The sequence below is a fragment of the Vanessa atalanta genome, chromosome 20 (assembly GCF_905147765.1).
Source record: "Vanessa atalanta chromosome 20, ilVanAtal1.2, whole genome shotgun sequence".
Taxonomy (NCBI): Eukaryota; Metazoa; Arthropoda; class Insecta; order Lepidoptera; family Nymphalidae; genus Vanessa; species Vanessa atalanta.
This window is the reverse complement of record NC_061890.1, coordinates 1,228,686-1,249,623: the sequence shown is the minus strand read 5'-3', so window position 1 is coordinate 1,249,623 and position 20,938 is coordinate 1,228,686. Positions and strand designations below refer to the sequence as shown.

The window sequence follows — 20,938 nt, the reverse complement described above, 5'->3', positions numbered from 1 at the left end:
AAGACACTACCTCAAGCAAAATAAAATGTTGAGTGCCTTTTTAGTGTTTTCTTTGATGAAACCTACCCGAAGCAGTATAAAACCCTTAATCAGCCTCTTCTTTTGTCTATAATTTATTGGCTCATAAACTTACTTAATACTTTTTGGCTAAAACCTTATTTGAATATCAAACCCGCATTCACCTCAGAATTTTCACATAGGACCAAACTTTGATATCTATACATACAAAAAGATGGAAGCTTAGTCCAGCAGTGGGAGTTGGGACATTTAATATTTGAATTTTATACAAACAATACCGTTTTGTCATAATAGGATTTAGAAACGAAATCAATCACGAAAAAATACTGTCTAAAAAAGCGGCCGCTATGCGTTAAGTTGCAAATATCACTTAGAAACCGGTGATTAGCTTTACGTAAAAAAAATTGTCGGTAAAAAAACCGGTAAATATACTCTTATAGAGTATAAACCAAACAAATACATTATTACAGTTAATTAGAAAAAAGTTATGAATTAAAAAAAAAAAAAACAAACAATTTATAGAACATTAAAACTTCCACAGAAAGTTCCAACTGTTAAGTAATTCTTACACAATTATCAGTGACTTCCGTATACTCCCGAACAAACTTTTCGGGGTTCCTTTGTGAAACGAAGAAACCCTACGATAACCTCTAATGCTCGTACATTTTTCAAACTTTTTTAATTTAATCGTATACAATTAATACCTGCTATCGATCGGTCTTACTTAAAAACATTCTTAAGCTGTTTCCCTAAACCATCCCTGTTTATCTGTCATAATAAATTTGACATTGGAAACGTCATATACTCATAACCGTCTTTACCATAGGCCACAGGGGGCACTTGCCCAGGGCCTCCCATCTTGAGATCTCCCCGAAGAACCCACAATTCCTTTCAGACGTTTGCTCACATGCTATATTTTCGAAATTGTCATATTTGTAAGAAAAAACTAAAATATTTAACAAAAGTCTAGTGACGATGGTCGATATTAAAAGTAGAAAGCTATAGACGTGCTCTTCATGATAGAAAGAGATATACTATAGCCATAAGATTGGACAACCAATCAGATCCCTACGAATTTACGAATTGCGGTAATTACCGCACCGTTTATTTGAAACTATACCTAAGGCATAAGCAAATTATTTGTACATAGTAGTAAATATCTACCAAAAGGGCCCCAAATACATGGGTGCACAGGGGCCCTAGCATACCTTGAGACGGTATATATACTAATAAAAATATAAATACTTTGAAAACAACATTTATAAATAAAGTATAGGGTTTGTCAATTAGTAGTATCATAATAGACTAATCATAGATCGCGGCTTTGCATTTATAATATTAATTAGGATTTTAATTATACAATAATGATATACAGACGACGAAGATCTATGCATATGACAGTTAAGCGTGGCCGTAGCGTGAAGTTATAACATCTGTTAACGTATAGAATTAAAAGATTATCGAAGGCAAAAATATTTATTCAAATAGGACTATTAGTTCTTGAGATAAGCGTTCAACCATACAAACTTACCAGCTCTATGGTACAGTTTCACTAAACGTGTTTGAAAACGACGAATTAATATAACTTATTTTACATATAAAACTTAATTAAACTTAAAAGAAGTTCGGAGCGAAATTATAAAGTTTAATGTGTAACTTAAGTTTTAACGTAACGATAACGTATAATAAAAAGTCAAATTTAAACGCAGTTACGGTGGTCGCTCGGGAACAGTGAAACCATGGAGACGACACACGAATTATTCTAACAATTATTTTTATAATTGTTAATAATAAAAATAATTTAAGGTAATCATAGCCATATTATATAAAAACCGATTAAAAAGATTACAGACACTTCAATTCAAGCCTTTTAAAGGGCCATCTTTCAAGGTACTTTATCTCACCATAAACCGTCCGTTATCTCTTTCGTACAGAATAATACCCTATGAATGCCTTAGATTGTATTGAGACGATATCAGGGAGCTACCGTCGTCGGCGGATGAAAGGGACCGAGATAGCGTTAAAACACTCATTTGTTTTGTCACCACGCCGACCACCGACTAATGTAGGTACACGATGTAGAATCAATGGATGCGGCAAATTACTTTATTTGTAATAAATATTTATTAACTTTAAATTATTAATTCGAATGTTCCATTTTCCGAATTGATTGGATACTTTTTTTTTGTATATGTAAGCTTTTTTTATTAATTAAATGTTTAGTGTGAGTTTTTTATAACTGTCATTATCTTATTGTTGGTAAATGAATGTTTAGTCAATACTATGTTTTCGATTGATAAAAAACGATAAAAAAATTATACACATAGTCTTGCATGAGTCAAAAGAATGTCATAAAATTATCTTTACCAAATAGTATTAGAACTCATTTTCAAAATAAAAAAAAAATGATACTTATATAATAATTGGAAGGGTAAGTGAGTCAGTATTAAAAGCACAAGGGACATCTTAATTACCAAGGTTGGTGGCGCATTGATGATGTAAGGAATGGTTAATATTTCTTCAGTGACAACTTACCATCAAGTATCAAATTTGCCCGTCCGCTTACAATACTATATAAATATAATTATTCACATTTTTGCTTTCATGATATCCGTAATTAATAAAAGTATATTCAAAGAAAATAACGCCCACACATCATTTATTTTAAATTTATTTTTATTTATTTAATATTTTTAATACTGATAGTAAAAAAGAGTTTTTATATTTACTTTGGGAGTAATTATAATATAATAAATACGTTTCAAAGATTCCATTTATAATTAAATTTACGATTAGTACTTTTTAATTGGCTTTATATAAACCTGAGCTGTCAGAAGTAAGGTAATGGAAATTTTCGACAGACTCGTACTTCTAAGTGAAATTATTTAAACTTAGAATTACATCTGATTTTTTAAATTTATTTAATTAGAACTCATTCATGATTGATACATAAATAAACGATCCGTCGTACTTTCGTAAATACAGGTTTGGTTATAACGGCTACCGTCCGCTAAACAAGATTTCAATGACGTCACAGACATTATGACCTCTGATCACAAAATTGTTTTGACGATAAGCCTTTATGTCTGAACATACGTCCAAACGAACAGCTTAGACTCACTATGTCGTAGTGAAATTATATATTATTTTAGTGTATTCCGAATCGATGCTCGTTTGAATTATATAAATCTTTTAAATCAAGGCGAGAAGGCCCAGTGGTCAGAACTTGTGCACCATAACCAATGTTTTATGTTATTTATTAGTGTTTATAATTAATGTCGTGCTCGGCGGTGAAGGAAACCTGCATGTGTCTAATTTCAACGAAATTCTGCCATAAGTGTATCCACCAATCCGCATTCGAGCAGCGTGGCGGAATAAGCTCCAAATCTCTTCAAAGTGAGAGGAGACCTTAGCCTAGTGGGAAACTTAGAACTTACTGATATCAAGACGATTCAAAAGTGCTTCTATAAACACATTTAAAAAACACATTGATGTTGTCAATTTGACATGTGTGGTTACGACTCGTTGATTGATAATGAAATGTCAATTTTAAAATTACTGTTCAAAAATAGAACTATTTCTAAAGACAAACGATCGACTCCTGTTATTATCTACTTACATATTTCTGTTAGTTATATATGTATATTAATTTTCAACGCATCTCGCAATAATCAATCGTTAATAAGCACTTGAGTGTTGCACTACAAAAAAACTAAAACAAACGAACCATCTCGGTGTGCGTGACAGCTAATCTCGACACTCGCTAAACGTCATACTTTACTAGTGTGCGTGTACTTAGTGGCCAAGGATCGACCACTATTATCTTCGAAGCTGCAAAGCTCAAGCAAATAAATAAATAAAATAAATATTGGACAACATCACATACATTACTCTGATCCCAATATAAGTAGCTAAAGCTCTTGTGTTATGGAAAATCAGAAATATTGACGGTACCACAAACACCCAGACCCCAAAACAAGATAGAAAACTAAGTAACTTTTTCTACATCGACTCGGCCGAGAATCGAACCTCTGAGTAGCTTACCTATGAAAACCGCTGTCGCACTACTCGACCACGGAGGTCGTCAAATGTAACTATTAACTGTCAATTCGAAATTATACATACCTGTGTATATATTTTCAATCGAAGCAAATTGAGTGCAGTAGGTGATACACGTGACACATTTTTGCACCAGAAACATTTTGCTCACACGTTAAAAAAAAAACAAACATTTCTTATTTAAAATTAACGAAACGAAACACGAAATTCTTTTAATAAGTCTGTTAATTTCACTTCGCGTAAAGTGATTCCCATTAATTAAAACTTATAACGTGACTTTTGATATATACGATTAAAAAAAATAACTAATAAAATACTTAAACGTATGAATAATTAACAATTAGGTACACCAAAATGTAAACACTAATGAACTAAGTCAAAACACGCCACCTCGATTTACACTAACGGACCGCGTTTAGTTAAACCTTTAACAATTAACTTCTTTTTTCTCTTTAAAATTTTAGTAATTAATATTTTGTATTTGCATATAAGTACTACTTAAATTACAAATCGATAACCTTTGATCATAGTTTGATTGAATTATTCAACGAAAAAATGCAAGAAGTTTTAATATCTGATCATTGTAAAAAAAATGTCGAAGTAATATGAACTCGCTATGGGCAATGGATGAAGAGATAAAAACGAAGTGCCGCTTGAGTGTTTTTATATGTAAAGGAGAGATTATAACGGTGTTTATTGACAGTTGAACACCGGTAGCCATTTGAACTCGAATTTACAGGATAAAGAACCTTTTCGAAAGAGGCCTCCTGGCGTAAACGATCACAGATAATACAAAATTACCGCACGCATTGAGCGGGAAAATTAACCGCCTGCGCACAGATTAACAATACGTAGGTGTGTATATTTTATCCTTTTTTATTGCCTTAATATAAATTAAAAATGAAACTCGTAATATTATCGTTATTTTTATAGATTTCCCTCGGTTGAATTGTGTCTCCCTAAAATAATAAAAGTTTAATCTCCATGTTGAAGTCTGACGATCAAAAAACCGGCGTTTTAACGATTAAAAATTCGAAACTAAAAGGACGGTTCTTAATTACGATCGCATAAACGAAATCTCACCAAAAGTACCCGTCAGTTGCACTAAAGCGAAGAAACCTGACCGAACATTGTTCATTAATTGAATTGCAATAATAACCGGGCGAATAAATTCACATGCAATATAGACCTATAGGACCTTTAAAGAGGTCTTTATACCAAACAAATCGGCGTCCTTTGAGAGGAACAAACGCGCCGCGCGAATTCGCGTTATTTTATACGTCGTTCGTTGTTTTCGCGGTCATTGTATAGTGATACAGGTGAAACATTTAAACCTTGGGAATTTTCGAGTAATTGCTAATTAATAACAATTTTTATTGTACGGTGTGAGTGTCACGTGTGTGCATTTTTATTGAAGTACTAAATTATCTGCGTTCGAATTTAGAATATATATATTTTAACGTGAAGAGAAGATTATTTTTGAGATTTAATTTTTTGTCTGTGTTTGAACTGTACATATACAAACTGATTCATTCATGCGGGTAGAACAAGATTGAAAAAATCATGTTCAAACCTACAAAAAACAAAAACTTATACAAGCTAAGTTCTTCTTTGATACTAGGATTGGCTCTGTCTTGATCAGTCAGGAAAACCAACTTTATTGGTCCAAAAATTTAATCATTTTTAATAGTATTTAGTTTAAAGTAACTGGTACATTTTGCTTTCAATTTAAATTTTAAGCTAATAAATAGAATTAAGTGTGTATTTCGATCCTTTAAATAGAAATGCGTGCGCAGACGAGTCACGAAGCCCGCAACAATAAGATTAAAAGTGACATCAGTTTCTTCTGTTTTCGTCTAAGTCGAGCTCAATGTTAACGCGTATAATTCACATATATAAATTTAAATATTTGTTCGTGTATCGAAGTCGGAACCTTTATTCAATATAGAAGCGTTACAATTTATTATTGGGAGTATTCCAAAACATATACCTCCAATCGGAGAAAATTGTACGATAGAAACTAATCGGATTATTATTTGTACTTTAACATTGCCATAAAACCTAACTTGTTAATGTATATGTATGTATGTGTGTATGACAGATAATGTTTCTGAATGAATACAACCTTTTTACGTGCGAATAGTTTAAAAATTACCAAAACGAACAAAGTCGTAGTAAGAACTAGTAAACGCAAATTAAAGTATAAAATGCGTAGTCAATGTTTATTAGTAAAACAGTTTTTACTTTTAATATGGTTTCAAATTACAATATAAAAGAATATATAGATATGACATTATTAAACCTCAAGGGAGAGGAGGCCTTACCTAAGTGAGACATTTAGGTACAGGCGTTACTTTACTTTTTACGACATTATCATGTCAATATTTAATCTAGTATAAAAAACCTTTCCTTGACCTTACTTATGAAGTTCTATGTACAAAATTCATACAAAAAAAACCACGAGCATTTTTTGTGGTATTTATAATTATCATGGTATGAACACGTAATATAACAAGGGGTGTTAGTGATGTGTATGGACATGAAAAAGGGAGAGATTACTGTCATATCACAGGAAGGGTGTTAGGTATGAATAAAGACCGAAAAACATGCATGGATCGAGTAAAGTATGACATGTGACAGTGAGATTTGACAAGAGGTTAATGAAAGAGGAACTTGGAGATTATTGGTGGATCATTCCACGGTGTGCAAGACTGTCTGGGTAGGTACCCAATTATCATATATCCTACCACCAAGCAGCAATACCTACTTAGTTTTGTTGACAGTGTAACTTCATGCACAAAAACAGGCACGAGGGACGTAACATCTCAGTCCATATGATTGATGGCGCATTGGCGATGTAAGGTTGGGTTAAAACTTCTTTTCGCTTTTTCATAATCCAATGTCGACAATCCAATACGACCAGAAATCGTTCATATGCTAAAGCAACAGCCTCACTCGCTTTTTGAAGAACGAGAGTCCTAATTCCAATTTCCAAAATTGGTGTAGTATTTTTGATAGAAAAATCAAATAAATTTATAGTATCTCAAAACGGGGCTTGACCTCAGAACCTTCAGCCTAACAAGCCAGTCACAAGATCAAAATAACTAGTACAAGAGCAAGTGAATGATGATAATGATGACGAGTCGCCTTGATCGCTTCCTTAGATGGACAATAAATTCCACAAACGAATCCATTACAAGCATTTCAATACCCACGTTAAAAGAGAACAATCATCACCTACCTTGACCGAAATACTCCACTAAAATACGCCTATTGTCACAAAATATTGACAAATTCACGCTAAAATCAGCGACTTCCAAACGATATCCATGTGCCATGTAACATATTCATGTAAGCCTTTAATACGCGACTATTCCATACACAAAACTTCCCATTCAAACTTCGAATACCCGCATCATTGTGGATACCTCAGCCCGCATGCTCTCAGCCATCTTAGTTTTACTCACGCCTGAGGGACCGCATGAGTTTGAAGGTTGTCAGTGCGTACTTCTATTATAGCTTCGAAACAATCAAAGGCCCTATCTTTAGTGATACTGATAGCTTGTCCAAATTCATCCTTGTTTTAATCTAATCGCTATTTTTTTACAAATTCGTTTTGAAAATGGAATCTCGTATAGAAGTTTTCAGCAACGGTGATAAAATGAAGTTTAAGGTCATCTCAGTGGAATTTCCAGATTGAATAATCTTTAGAATTGAATAGGAAGGCGCACGAAGGAATTGCGCGCGTGTTCGATCTAAATGTAGGCCAAGATGCACAGGCGGTCTAATTGCTTAAAAAATTAAAGCTCATATCAAAAACATTGATAAATCGAGTATATTACTCAGTACAATATTATATTAAAATTAAAAAGGCGTGCACTATGTATTTATTGATTTCTAGTCATGATATATAAAAATGTAATTGTACTATACTGACATATTCTATAAAAAATAATTTAAAATGGTGGAAAAGAGTAACTACTGAGTATTTTGCATCCTCTCGGTATAATCGGCTTCCCAAATCGGTAGTAGCTTTAGATTTAATTCAACACTGAAAATTACTATTCAAACGTGTTTTTATGAGCCTACTTGAACAAGGTATGTATATTTTAATATTATATAAAGATTTATTCCCAAAAATATATACATCTATATTAAAATATAAACAAAATATCATTGATTGGCATGTTGAGTTAATAACTAATTAATTAAATGCAAATATTTAAACTATAGGACATCATAAAACCCAGACTCAATCGTCGTTGGTCGGACGATACCGACCCGCCAACTTTTTTCTCATACTCGGAGCGCAATGCCGAGAGACAAATTATTGTCCTCGCAAGCAAGCCGGACCACCAATAGAGCGCGTTATCGATATAAATGTCGGAATTTAAACACGTTTTAAGTTAATTGAGGCTGGAGAGATTAGCTGATAGAGAATTTACGACCACGCGATAACATATGAGCTTCTAAAAATATCGTGTCACTGTATACGTACTATATTTGAACGTATGGTAATTAGTTATTTGTGTAATCAAAAGAAACCTTATAAATTTCAAAAGAATACGTTGACAAAAAGTTATGATTATAAACATTATGTAAAATTTAAGAATAATATATTAGCAGTGTATGTAATTATGGTTTTATATCGTAACAAATACGACGGCCGCGAAGACGTTGAATGAGTCGTGCTGGTCAGACTATATTATTTCAGTTCTACCCACACAATAGTTTTAAAACTATATTATTTCGCCTTACCTTTCAAATATTTAAATACTAAATGTTTTATGTAATGTAATCTTGTGAGTGTTTTGGTTATTTCAGTTTTGTCCCAACAATTTTTGTACTTTTTTTTATATGTTTCTAATGTAAGTGATACTTTGTAAATCTTTTTGAGAAATAAAGATCTTCAAACTTAAACTTATATACACAGAAGAAAGTATTTCTTATAAACAGAATATTATATAAATAAAGGTGTTATGCTTTTGAACCAAATCAAAAGGTTTTTATCTAGCTTATTCCCATTAAATACTTCATTAACTGTCTTCGTAAACAATAATCGAACGACTCGCACGCCATCTATTAAACGATGACGGAACTATGCCGGAAAACTTCACACAAGTCGTAACATCAACTATAAGGCGATTGTCTCAGGTTATTCCGCCTCGTCTTAAGCACGACAAGCCCGTTCCTCCATGCCCTCTCAAAATTATTTACAATGATCTAAGACTTTACTACCATCTGGACGTTTCTGATTTCCCCCCAACCTGGATTAATAATATTATTGGTTTCAATGTTTCAAACTTTGTGAAAACATAATAATTGATTGGTTAAAATATTTTAGCTCTTAGACTTATTATAATATACAAGATGATAGAAAACCATGGAGTTATCGTGGATTTTCATACGATAAATAAAGTTGATTGTACATTTACACGAAAAAGAGTGACTACTTATTTTCTTGTCCGTTCGTCTTGCTAGAATCTAGAATCCGAGCCGATGGTAGTTTTAAATTAAATTTAATCTGACGACAGTAGTAAATAGATAGATGGTATATAGTACTTAAATTTTTTAGAAGAATGAAAACCAATTTTTTGTTTGGTTTTTAGAATTGAATTATAGATATATTTATAGCATATTTAATATAGGTCAGTGACCCCATGGCTAAGCTAAACGAACACAAATGAAGCCGCAAAAAATTACAATACAATATGTATGTAGGTAATTGATTTACAAACGAACAGTTCATAATACAATGTTACGTTTTGTTTATTTAAAAATGTGAAAATATTTTAATAAATATTATTACTAAAATTAAAAAAAAAAAAAATGTTAAAAAAGCGAATTTAAATTTTATTGGCACATATATAATTCTAGTATAAATCATTTATTGAATTGAAACACCTTTGGACGCGTTCGGAGTATATTTTCAAGGTCGAATTTAATTTAATTTCCATGTATCATTGGATAGGAAACTTTAATCTTAACTAAGAGTTTTCGTGTATTCTTTTTTATAGATGTTGATAATATCGTGCACAGAGGTGAAAGGAAATATCGCGGGAAAACCATCATTAATGTATACATTACAGAAGCGTAGTAGAATAACCTCCTAATATTCTGCCAAAGAGGAAACGAGGCCTTTTGTAAAATATTGTCATCCTTCATATGTTTTTGTGAAACGTTACAGAAAAAGATATTTCATTACTGTCACGTGTAAGTAAAAAAGTTTGTGGTATCATCAGGAGAATACTAAACCTACCATAACTGGTCGTTCTAGTTAAACAAAATAGTTTGAAACTTTAGTTTTTATATTCATAACACGATACATTGATATAATGAAAATTATATTACATTCTATAGAATGACACTCGATGTATATTATGATACACGGTGAAACACCGGCTTTATAGCTAAAGTAAACAAATTCACGTACCTTTAGATTATTTGTTTATGATTCATATTAAAAAAGTAATTGTATTATGATAAAGTATTGTTCCGTGCATTTCGAAATATTATAACGGCCGCAATCCCGATGCAGCGCAACCACGGACGTCGCTGTCTATACAAGTATTTTGGCACCGTGTCAAAGATCTTCCTTTGTTTTGTTGCAGTTGGAAAACACCTGTCACCATTGTTGACACAGGTAACTGCCGTTTTCACGTATAAAAGATATGAAAGAAAGAAAATCGGTTAGGACTTAAATTGTGTAGGAAAACGTCGAAATTCTTCGTTAATGTTTTTGGAGACAGTTGATAAATTGTGTTTGAATTAAAGTCCTTATTTCAATTTTACAAAAGTAAACGTATTTTGATGTTTTTTATAAATTACAAGCGATCCGTCCCGCGTTCGCACGCTATTTATTAATAGAGAAAATAGTATGATTTAGTAGCTTCCTACCGGTGAAAAAAATTTAGAATTGGATCATTGGTCCCGGATATAACCGTACACACTGACAAACAAATTTTACCCCTTTATAATTTTAGTAGGTATAAGTATCTGGAGCAATTTCGGTTAGATATCGACCATGCTATCTTATTTTGGAACTTAATACAATATATATAAAGCTTAATATAAATTAAAACTTATTATAATGACGATATATGTTTTTTTAGTGATCATTCTCAATAAATTAAGATTTATAGAAAATTTGGTCAAATTGTCTCCAGCTCCGTTGTTTTGAACTGGTCTCCAATTACAAGACCAACATATAATATTAATAGATGATAGATATACGCTTATAATATGCTATACTTGACACAGTTCTACCATTGTATCCACCATCATCCAGTAAAATTATTTACCAAGTAATGTATTCCAATATTTTTAATGAAACGAGTATACCTTAGTTTTAATATTTTAGCCACACTAAATAAATCTAATTTAAATCAGGCAGACAATTGATTAATTTTCATTGTAAGTAATATTAACCAACGCTTACATCGCCAAAGCGCCAACAATTGGCAACAAAGACGTTTTGTCCAACACGTTCACAAACTCTACATCTTAGTAAAATTGACGTCATTCAATAAAACGCTTATATTCATACAACTACAAATGGCTTCAGGGATGTATGTGTAGAAAAGAATTTGAAAAAGCACCATATAGATTGAAGGAAATCCGTTACACATACATAAGGTAACAATGGGGGGACGTAGCGGCTGTTTAAAGCATTAAATGAATATTAATACAATTTATTAGATAATAATAATGATACGGCGCCATTGCACCGCGTGACGTAATAACTTAAGCCCCTTGCACACTGGCTGCGAATAATCCTAACCCCATTGTGATGTCACCCTTGTTTCATCACCCTATCGATAACGGTCGCCTCTATTGTAATTGCATAGAGTTGAAATTGGCATGACAAAAATAACAAATGAGTATCAGATATGAGGGTGATAGAAATGTAATAATACATCGGTTCGTATCGTTGATCTAGGAAATTATAAGTACTAGTGAGTAGAGATTTTTCCGGTGCTCTTCTGGATTTTTACTAACGAGATGTATGTTGTTGTTTTTTTTATTTAAGTCACGCTATTTCAATATATCGAGTGCTCTGAACAACCTTAGCGCTGTGACCGTAGCTACGTGTATTGATGTGTTAAATTCGCTTTTCGCGACAGTGTTTTTTTTTAAACATTTTTTGATAGTGACTGGTTTTATAATGCCCAATGTAACATATTAATAAAAGCTCTTAATAATACTATACACACTCGAAATACAATGCAAACATTTTTTTTATATTTTTATACACCCCATACAATTTATAAGCAAACGAAAACTGGTTATATAAGACTTTTTATTCAATGACAACTGTAATTAGCTTATCTTAAATAAAAAATCACACTGTATAGTCAAATCCCTATTTGTCACTATTGTAATGTATTGATACAGGGGTGACAATAAATCAAGGCCTCTGATTGGCTCGCTCGAATGACGTCACGGGCTGGTCACGCCCTTGCCAACATTACCGGATTACAATGTCCGGCGTCGTCCGGATAGGTATTTAGTTCGGTGGTTAGATTAGGGCTATTCATAGCCTTCTCTTGATTTCATTGGTTCTAAGGAAACTACTTAGACCGAGAAAGATTAATACATCACAAACTAGAATTACTAAAAAAATTAACTACGATTACCAGATAGTTTTAATATAATTCGAAAATTAAAAATAAAGGGCAATAAAATATGAATTATTTTTTCTATAATCAGTATACCTATAATTTAATAAATTTGTATATAATTAATAAAATTAATCAGCGTAGGGGAAGGTTGCTATGATTGGACCACTTAACTTTATGACATCATATCTCATGAAATATAATCGACAAACGAAAACCAAATGTTGTAATGTGATGCTATTTATGTAAATTAATGATATATAAATTATTGGCAATGAAAGTTGAGAGATTTTAAAAATATACTAAAATAACTCTTCAATGAGGAGTTGCTTTCTTTGGACCACCGTCACCTTGAATGGACCACTAAGTTGCCATCAATGGACTTAGAAACATTTGTATTAACGGTCCAATAAAGGTGACTCAAATGAAACACAAAATAAGAAATACTTTTTTATTCAAAAGTTTTTATAATAATCAAATTAAAATTAAAATTTGTAAAGCTTCAGGGAGAGCTCCTTCTGAGCCAACTATCTGAACTTCTTCGACAGCTTTTTGGTTTTTCCCGTCCAATCTTCTTTTGGAACACCATAGATTCGACTCGCTTCATTCAATCCAATAGTATTTTTCCTTAAAGATTCTATAGCGAGTTTCATTCCAAGAATAATATTTCCTTTTCTTTTTCCCTGCCGACATTCTGGAATATACTAATGAAATATAATTATAACAAAAATGTAGTGAAATACAAAAATACTCAATACAAAAATCTTTATTTATTAACTTGGATTTTACATTTTGAATATTGCTGGAGTATCCATTTAGATATTTTATTTTTATGAAAAAGATGTTAAGGTAAACGTAGGGACTTTAAAAAAATTCATACAGACAAAAACATTTCTTAGAATTCTACTAAGTGAAAATAAGTAATTCGCTAAGTTTCTTTGATTGGACCGGTCCAATAATGGCGTCACCATAGTGGTCCATTGATGGCAACTAGGTATATCATCAGAACTGAAGCGGGTATTTAAAAATATGTAAAATAAGGTAAAAAACTTCATCATCTCTGTAAGAGCAGATAAATTTGCTATCCTGATCTATTACAATCATCAAACATTAATAAATACAATGCTACTTACATCAGTTTGTTGGTGGCTCGGTTTTTATATCACGGTCGCCGCTGACACAGATGCACGCATTGCTACTTACCACGCGTCGCAAGCGCACTGAGGTTTTGCGGGGGGGCAATGGGTGCGCTACTGTTGCCTAGCAACGTATTTAACTTGTCGTAACACGCATAGTTTTGGAAAAAATTAGGCGGTCCAATGAAAGAGCCGGTCCAATGATAGCAACCTTCCCCTATATAAATACAAAAAAAATGTATATTTATGAAAATTTCAGATCCTAAGAAATCTATTGAAATTACCTAATGTTAAATATATGTCACAAAATGGAATGATAAAAAACAAATCGATCGAGATTAATAGATTCTGTTGATGTAGGTACATCTCTGCAACATCTAGACTTTTCTTTTTCTCAGAACGATGCGAAAAATGTAGACCTACTAAAAAATCGCTTGTAGAAAGCACCGCATTCCAGTCATCCCTCGGCCCGCCAGTTTCGGCCTGAGCCCATAATTGCCTTTGGCGCCCGTCTGCTCAGCTCACTTTTGTACCTTTTTGTACGATGGTCCCTTTTGTTCATCGCTTGTTGGTTTTGGGAATTAGCATGTCTTATTAGCATAACTGTCCGATAAGACGTGATTGCTGTTTTAACAGCTAAACGCCGGCCGAGGTCCAAGCGACCGGACGGAATTTGGAAATTATATCAGAATTATGTTGATGATTGAAATATGATTCAATCAAAACTTTAACGTAATTTTTTTGTTTACCGTCATGCCCCTGACCAGCGAAATGAATAATCAAATACAAAAAGAATCTATTGAGTGATTAGTAAATCAAGCAGGAATTATTAGTCTATAAAGTTAAGAGCAGAATTTATGCCACTCTCAGCGAACAGCGCCCGCATCGAGTTTACGCGATGTATAAATCAGGCGAATACTCAACGAAGCGCATACAAGTCAGTCCTCACTAAAGGGACGATGTTGCCGATAAAATATGCGTCTGCGAGCTCGGTCACCGAAATGGTAATATTGTTAACAGGGAGTAAAATAACTACACAGGAAACCAAAAGGAGAATTATGCATCATCTCAAGAATTTCTCAATAAGATGTGGTGTGCGCGTGGGGCCGACGCGGGCGCCGCCCCGCGGCGAGTCGGTGGCGCCTCTATCGATTATTCGGGCGTCTCTGTCGAATGTAGCGCGGCGTCTCGCTCGCACGCGCACGGGTGGCGCCCGCCGCGTCATTACCGGCCACCTCGACACGCCGCGACCTCTTCAGGGTTCTCGTTTAAACACAGACCTCGCAGGCTATATCATTAATCTATTACGACGATCGTAAGGTGGGCTCGCGTATGTGAGGTAATTTCTCGTTTTTTCGTCGTCGTCGGCCGGAGCGCTGTCGGCCGCGGTGAAAGGTAACGACGGACCTACGACTCGATATTCGGTTTTATGGAGCTTAATTAGCGTTGATCTTTCGCTCTGTCGGCTCGTCGGAGTTCCATATACGTCGGCCTTTATCGGTCGATAGCTGGAACCGATAGATAGATGCTTGGCTTAGATGTCACGCTGGGAATCGTGATTTCGTCGTTTACAAAAAGGCGTAAGCCACTCGTCGGAGGGTCGAAATACATAGTTTCGCGTCGTTTGCGTTTCCATATAAGGAAAATGACCCGCGTCGTGGTCCAATTTCATGGGTGTAGTCCGGTCCGCCCTCCGGCGACGAGGCAGCCGCGCTGCGCGGGCGCCGCGCTCGCCTCGTTCATATTTCGTCCAACTGCCCGCTAATTACACCCTCGACTCGGCTCGATCGGCTTGATTAAGTTCTTGACATTATATTATTTCGTCTTCGTAATTGCTAGTCCGTGGCTCGCTCACAATGGTTTCAGGCGATCGAAAATTTGTCAACGTGTGTTTATTCGGTGCTGATAGCAGGGGAATTACGTAATTTACGAGCGCGCCTGCGCCTATTCCGTCTAACCCGTTAACCGCAAGCTGGTATTAGGTATCGTAGGCGCGTCGGCTGGCAATTTTCTGTAAATACCACTTAGCGAGTACTAAATTAATCTCAGCAGTCGATTTGTACATTAACCTGTAACGTATCCCGGCGAATTAAAGTCGACAACACTGAGATTTATGTACATTTATGAATAATATTAAAATTTAATTAAATAAATGACTATTATTGCACGTTACAAATTGAAGTTACTCGATACAAAGTTGAGTTAACCTTTACTCAAATGAGGGATGCGATTAGAGCGTTCACGTCATGTTGAACTGTCATGATGGATTTGTTAAATGACGATTCAAAGACCTTGTATAAGTTGCTTAAATGGAAAGCTGCCTTATGGACAAAATCTATTTAATGATATGAGTTTTACTTTATTTCAAATAATATAAATTACGATAAAAGTTATAATGCAAGTATTGTACTTTAATGTAACATTCATTTGTGTTAATGTTAAATTGAATGTATGGAATTTATTTAAAGATTATTTTTTTTTTTTAAATAAAACTGAATCGAAGTTTTAGAAGTTACCTTTAAGCATTTTTATCTCTAGCAATAGTACAAAGAGGTAAAATTTGTTTGTTTGTGTGTAAGGGTTAACCTCCCGAACTAATGACCCAATTCATTTTTTGTATAGCTCTTAGTAGTATTATTTTTACATCATATCATTTTCTTTATTAATAATATGCACACGTGCGAAATCGGTGCACGTCGCTAGTATTTATTTAATAATAAAATGTCTGCTAATAAGAAAGGGCTATTTATATAATCTTATAAGAATTAATTATTAATTTAGCTGTAACCGAAATTCACAGTTACAAAATTGAAAAGTTCAAGTTCAAACAAGACTAGACGTAAGTTTCTTTTAGCAAGGTTTAGTAAGTAAGGCCTGATAGACATGACGGTAAGTGGTCACCACAGCCCATAGTCATGGCATGGCACTGTAAAAAAAATTAATCATTCCTTACATCGTCAATGTTATACCCCTTTGCCGTTAGATACACTGGCTCACTCACCCTTCAAACCGAAACACAACAATACTATACTAATACTGGGTGCTAATTTTACTGTCTTGCATAAAGCCTTAATACCAACTAATTTTAAAGAATATAGTCTTTTACTAAAATTACTTCACCCCATAAATCATAGTAATATCTTATGTATATATATATATATATATATATACCTATACAATATTCGCAGTAAATGACCATTATATATTTTTTTATCTTTTTAATCTTCTTTTTTAACCTGTGGTCATTCATTTCAAACTTGCAGCTTTAATATAGAATAATATAACAGACAAGAATATGAACAACGATTATTTTTCATAGTGATTATATATTGTTGAATTTTGTTTAATAAAACTATTACATACACATTTGATAGCAGGCTTTCAACATAATATAGAACTTAACAGTTTGCATTAAACATAAAACCGGTATAACAATGATATTACTCAGCCCGGACAGCTGCTCCAGATAGCTATCGATTATAATTACATCAAACAACACCCCCAGGTTACATAGATAACGAACGGACAGACTCCTAGCTTTTATAAAATTTATATATCTTACTTATATTATGAATGCAAAACATTGCATGGGTGTTTGTTGAGCAAACTGAATGAAATATGGCACAGAGATGGATTACAGTCTGTAACGGTACAGGTTACTCTTTATCCCGGAAGATTGTACCTAAACACCTGGAAACCTTTAACCAACCTCTTAAATGGGAGCCAAGCCGCGAGTACTGTAATCAAATCTTCTTTGACTTTATATGTTGGCACCATAGCTACGGGCTTTATTTAAAACCATAAATTAAATTAAAAAAAAGAAACAATTTAGGATGAAAAGTCGTAACAGTATTTCACTGGATCATTTGTCACTGTCATACATAGTACATCACTTAATAAACGAGAGAGAGACAGAAAATGTTACTAAAACATTTGCAATATATCATTGTTTTTCAACCAACAGCAAAAGGTACAGTTAAACCTTACTTATTACTGAGTTTAATTAAACGGCGATTTAAAAGAATATATAAGAACCTACTTCAATAAAGTTTGTGTATATTTTTTTATTTGTACATCGTACTGGAACCTATACTTCAAGCAAGGAGTATAATATATAGGTAAATATAGCATATAATATTAGGTAGATATAAGTACCTAAATATAAATGTTATATTTTAAGGTTTCCCGGGAGATTTTAAAATATAATATCCGAAGATCGATTGAGCAATGTTGCGTGGTAGTTAGTAAATAAACGGAACATCCCAACAGCGGAAGGTCAGCGAGTCAAAGTAATTGGTTCGATGAAGTTACTGTATGTATTTATGGTTTTTTTTTTTAATAAAAAAGAAGTAAATCTGGTAGCTATACAGCCTAATTGTTCCGGTTTATTGTTATAGCGAGTTTACGTGCATTATTAATTGAGAATATTTTTTTCTAAAATACAGATTTTTCATAACGCTTTAATTTTTAATTTACAAAATCGTGCGTTTGTAGTTCGCCCACTTTTCCACAAAAGCCTTTCGAATTGTATTAAACTCATTAAAAATATACAACATTGTTAACGTTTACGTATTAATATATAGATAAAAATAATAATATTATACAGTTTTGTCTGTCCGTCCCTACTCTGTCCGTGTTTGTTTAACAGGCGAGAACTCCGCACAACCGGTCATTATCTTTCCTTCTCATGAATTATGTTTATTAAAAAACGATCAACACTAACAAAATATTTAATGGAATTTATCGCCTATTATTTATTTATATTAAATTTATATAATTATGTATATATTTACTTAATCTGTTCCTTTTTGTTGTGTATTTAAATAAGTCGTATTTAATTTACATGTAGGTTACATACAGTAACCAATACACATATTTTAACATTATTAATTGTAATAGTGGTGTATTATTCTGGTAATCTACCACCTACAGCCATCTCGATTAGAGCTTGTCTGCAAGAACTCACTACGTGGAGTTCGTTTCTCTCACTCATGTGGAGTTCGTTTTAAAAAAAAACGTGTGTGGTGCGGTATATTTGTGTGTGTATCATTCAATGTTATGATTATTATTATCTATGTAGTATATCAATTTCTATCAGTTCACGATGGTATTCTATGGTAAGTTTCAGCGTCCTCACAGAAGCTCTCTTCCGTGTATATCCGTGTACGCAATTGTTACTTGTCTCCCAATATATATTTCCTTTGCGATATTAACCATACTTTTTGCTAAGCTAGAACGCACATTAAGCATATAAATCACAGCACTGATAAAAATAGTTGAACTTATCATAAAATATACGACTATCTAAAGAACAACTAACTCGATAACGACCACGTGTACAAACAACAAAAACCATTCGAACGAACCATCAAAACATTTCGCTACAATTTAAAATCAAACTCGTAATAGTAACGAAGCAAAAAACAAAGAGATACACAAATATAACCAAGAACAAGCGTATTTTTTTTCTAAAGTCGTTTAAAACGTTAATAAATCATCGCGAAGAAATGTTTGAGCGCTTATTAAAGTAATTTAGCGCTCTCTGACCGTTCCTACTCGGTCTGTGTTTGTTTTGCAGGCGAGAACTTTACTCAACCTATTATTACGTCTCGTTATTTTTTAAGCCAGGAGTGGCCAACGCTTGGCGCTGATTTTGTTTCGCTTTTGTTTACCGAGCTAGTTGTTCGCGTTACTGAGCTGATTCAGAACGGACTCTGAATGAAACTTAATGGACATCATGTACAATGAATTACGCTTGCTCGTTTTTTTTTTAATAGAAAATTAAAGAGTTATTGTTCACTGACGTCATCACTCTTTGACATGTGAATTAAGTAGTCTCGTATTGAATAGAAGAATATTTATGTGAACGATGAACACACTCTATTAAACCAACTGTGTATCTAAATCAAATCATTCGTTATTCATTGCTGATAGACCGTTATTCTAGTCGAGCCAGCATGTAACTTGTCTTATATATTTTATATTAAATATCTTTTTACGAATCATATCAAATTTGAACAACGTTGACAAACCCTGTCATGAATATCAAGTCTTAACCGCCAGAGGCGCAGGCGCAGGGCTCGTAAAACGTATTATTATCACTAATAATCTCACTTTTCATTCATCGATAAAGTATGCGTCAATTTGCTAACATTTGCCATCAACTTTACTTATTATTTTATCGCGTACGCTGGTCGCAGGGGGCAATTCTACTAACTTTAAACGATTACGATACTCACACGATTCTATTCCGATCGAACACAACTGGGTCGCTGTGTTAGAAAAATAGAAAAAGCTGGTATATTACGATTACAATAAAATCACAATTTGTTCGTAGAATTAGCCCCCTATTTAACATAAAATAAGCCTTATTACTAAATTATTATTATCTGTGGCAACATTTATTTATTATTTATACATAGCTTAATTAATCTATAATATATATTAAATGTATATAATATATACATATATTCTAATACGATATGCTTTTTATTGGAAAATATTTTTTTTTCTGTTTAAGAAAAAGAAATAGTATTTATTGTATAAACGACACAATAAATCTATTATTATTTTTTTCCTATACTTTTAGACTTTTCGACTTTAGCCCAGACAAGTTACATCCGATCTCAGGCGTATTTCGCCTTTATTCATATCATACTAAAGTTCGTTTTTCTCCTTCGTAGGAGCTCATCTATAGCCAAAGCCAACGGATGTTGTCAAAGTTGCTGTGGCCCAATACGTCGCCTAGTGCGCCCAGAGATCCCCACTCAGATCATTTGGTTAGTAGACATTTCATTTTTTTTTTTTTAATTACAAAATTCCGTGTCAATCCTTTATTGCTATTGCAATTTACTAGCCAGTAAATGACAACATTAATTACTTCTACCAGCTATGGGTAGTTAAATTAAAACATCGGATCTTTTTAAAACTAAAGGTAGAGATCACGTGATCAACCTAATCAAACAGAAACAAAAAGCTACCCTTAAAATTAAAAAAAAATAAAACAACAAAATAACCGTCATAACACGTCTTCTAACGACGCCCCTAACTAGCCTCGAAGGCTGATAATCCATTGGATGCTGAGCGATAATCGCTTAATATATCTCG

At 33.3% G+C, this 20,938-nt stretch overlaps 1 protein-coding gene across 8 annotated transcripts in view; it reads left to right on the top strand.

The window, feature by feature from the left end:
* LOC125071998 (T-box transcription factor TBX3-like) overlaps positions 1–20,938 on the top strand; it is a 109,898-nt gene that overhangs the window by 56,691 nt on the left and 32,269 nt on the right. For 4 of the 8 annotated variants that reach the window (XM_047682452.1, XM_047682454.1, XM_047682455.1 and 1 more), the window contains exon 4: positions 20,515–20,610. The exons of the other annotated variants lie outside the window; for them this stretch is intronic. In XM_047682452.1, coding sequence (XP_047538408.1) covers positions 20,515–20,610 — 96 coding nt within the window. The remainder of the gene's footprint in view (positions 1–20,514; positions 20,611–20,938) is intronic. 8 annotated transcript variants of the gene reach the window in all.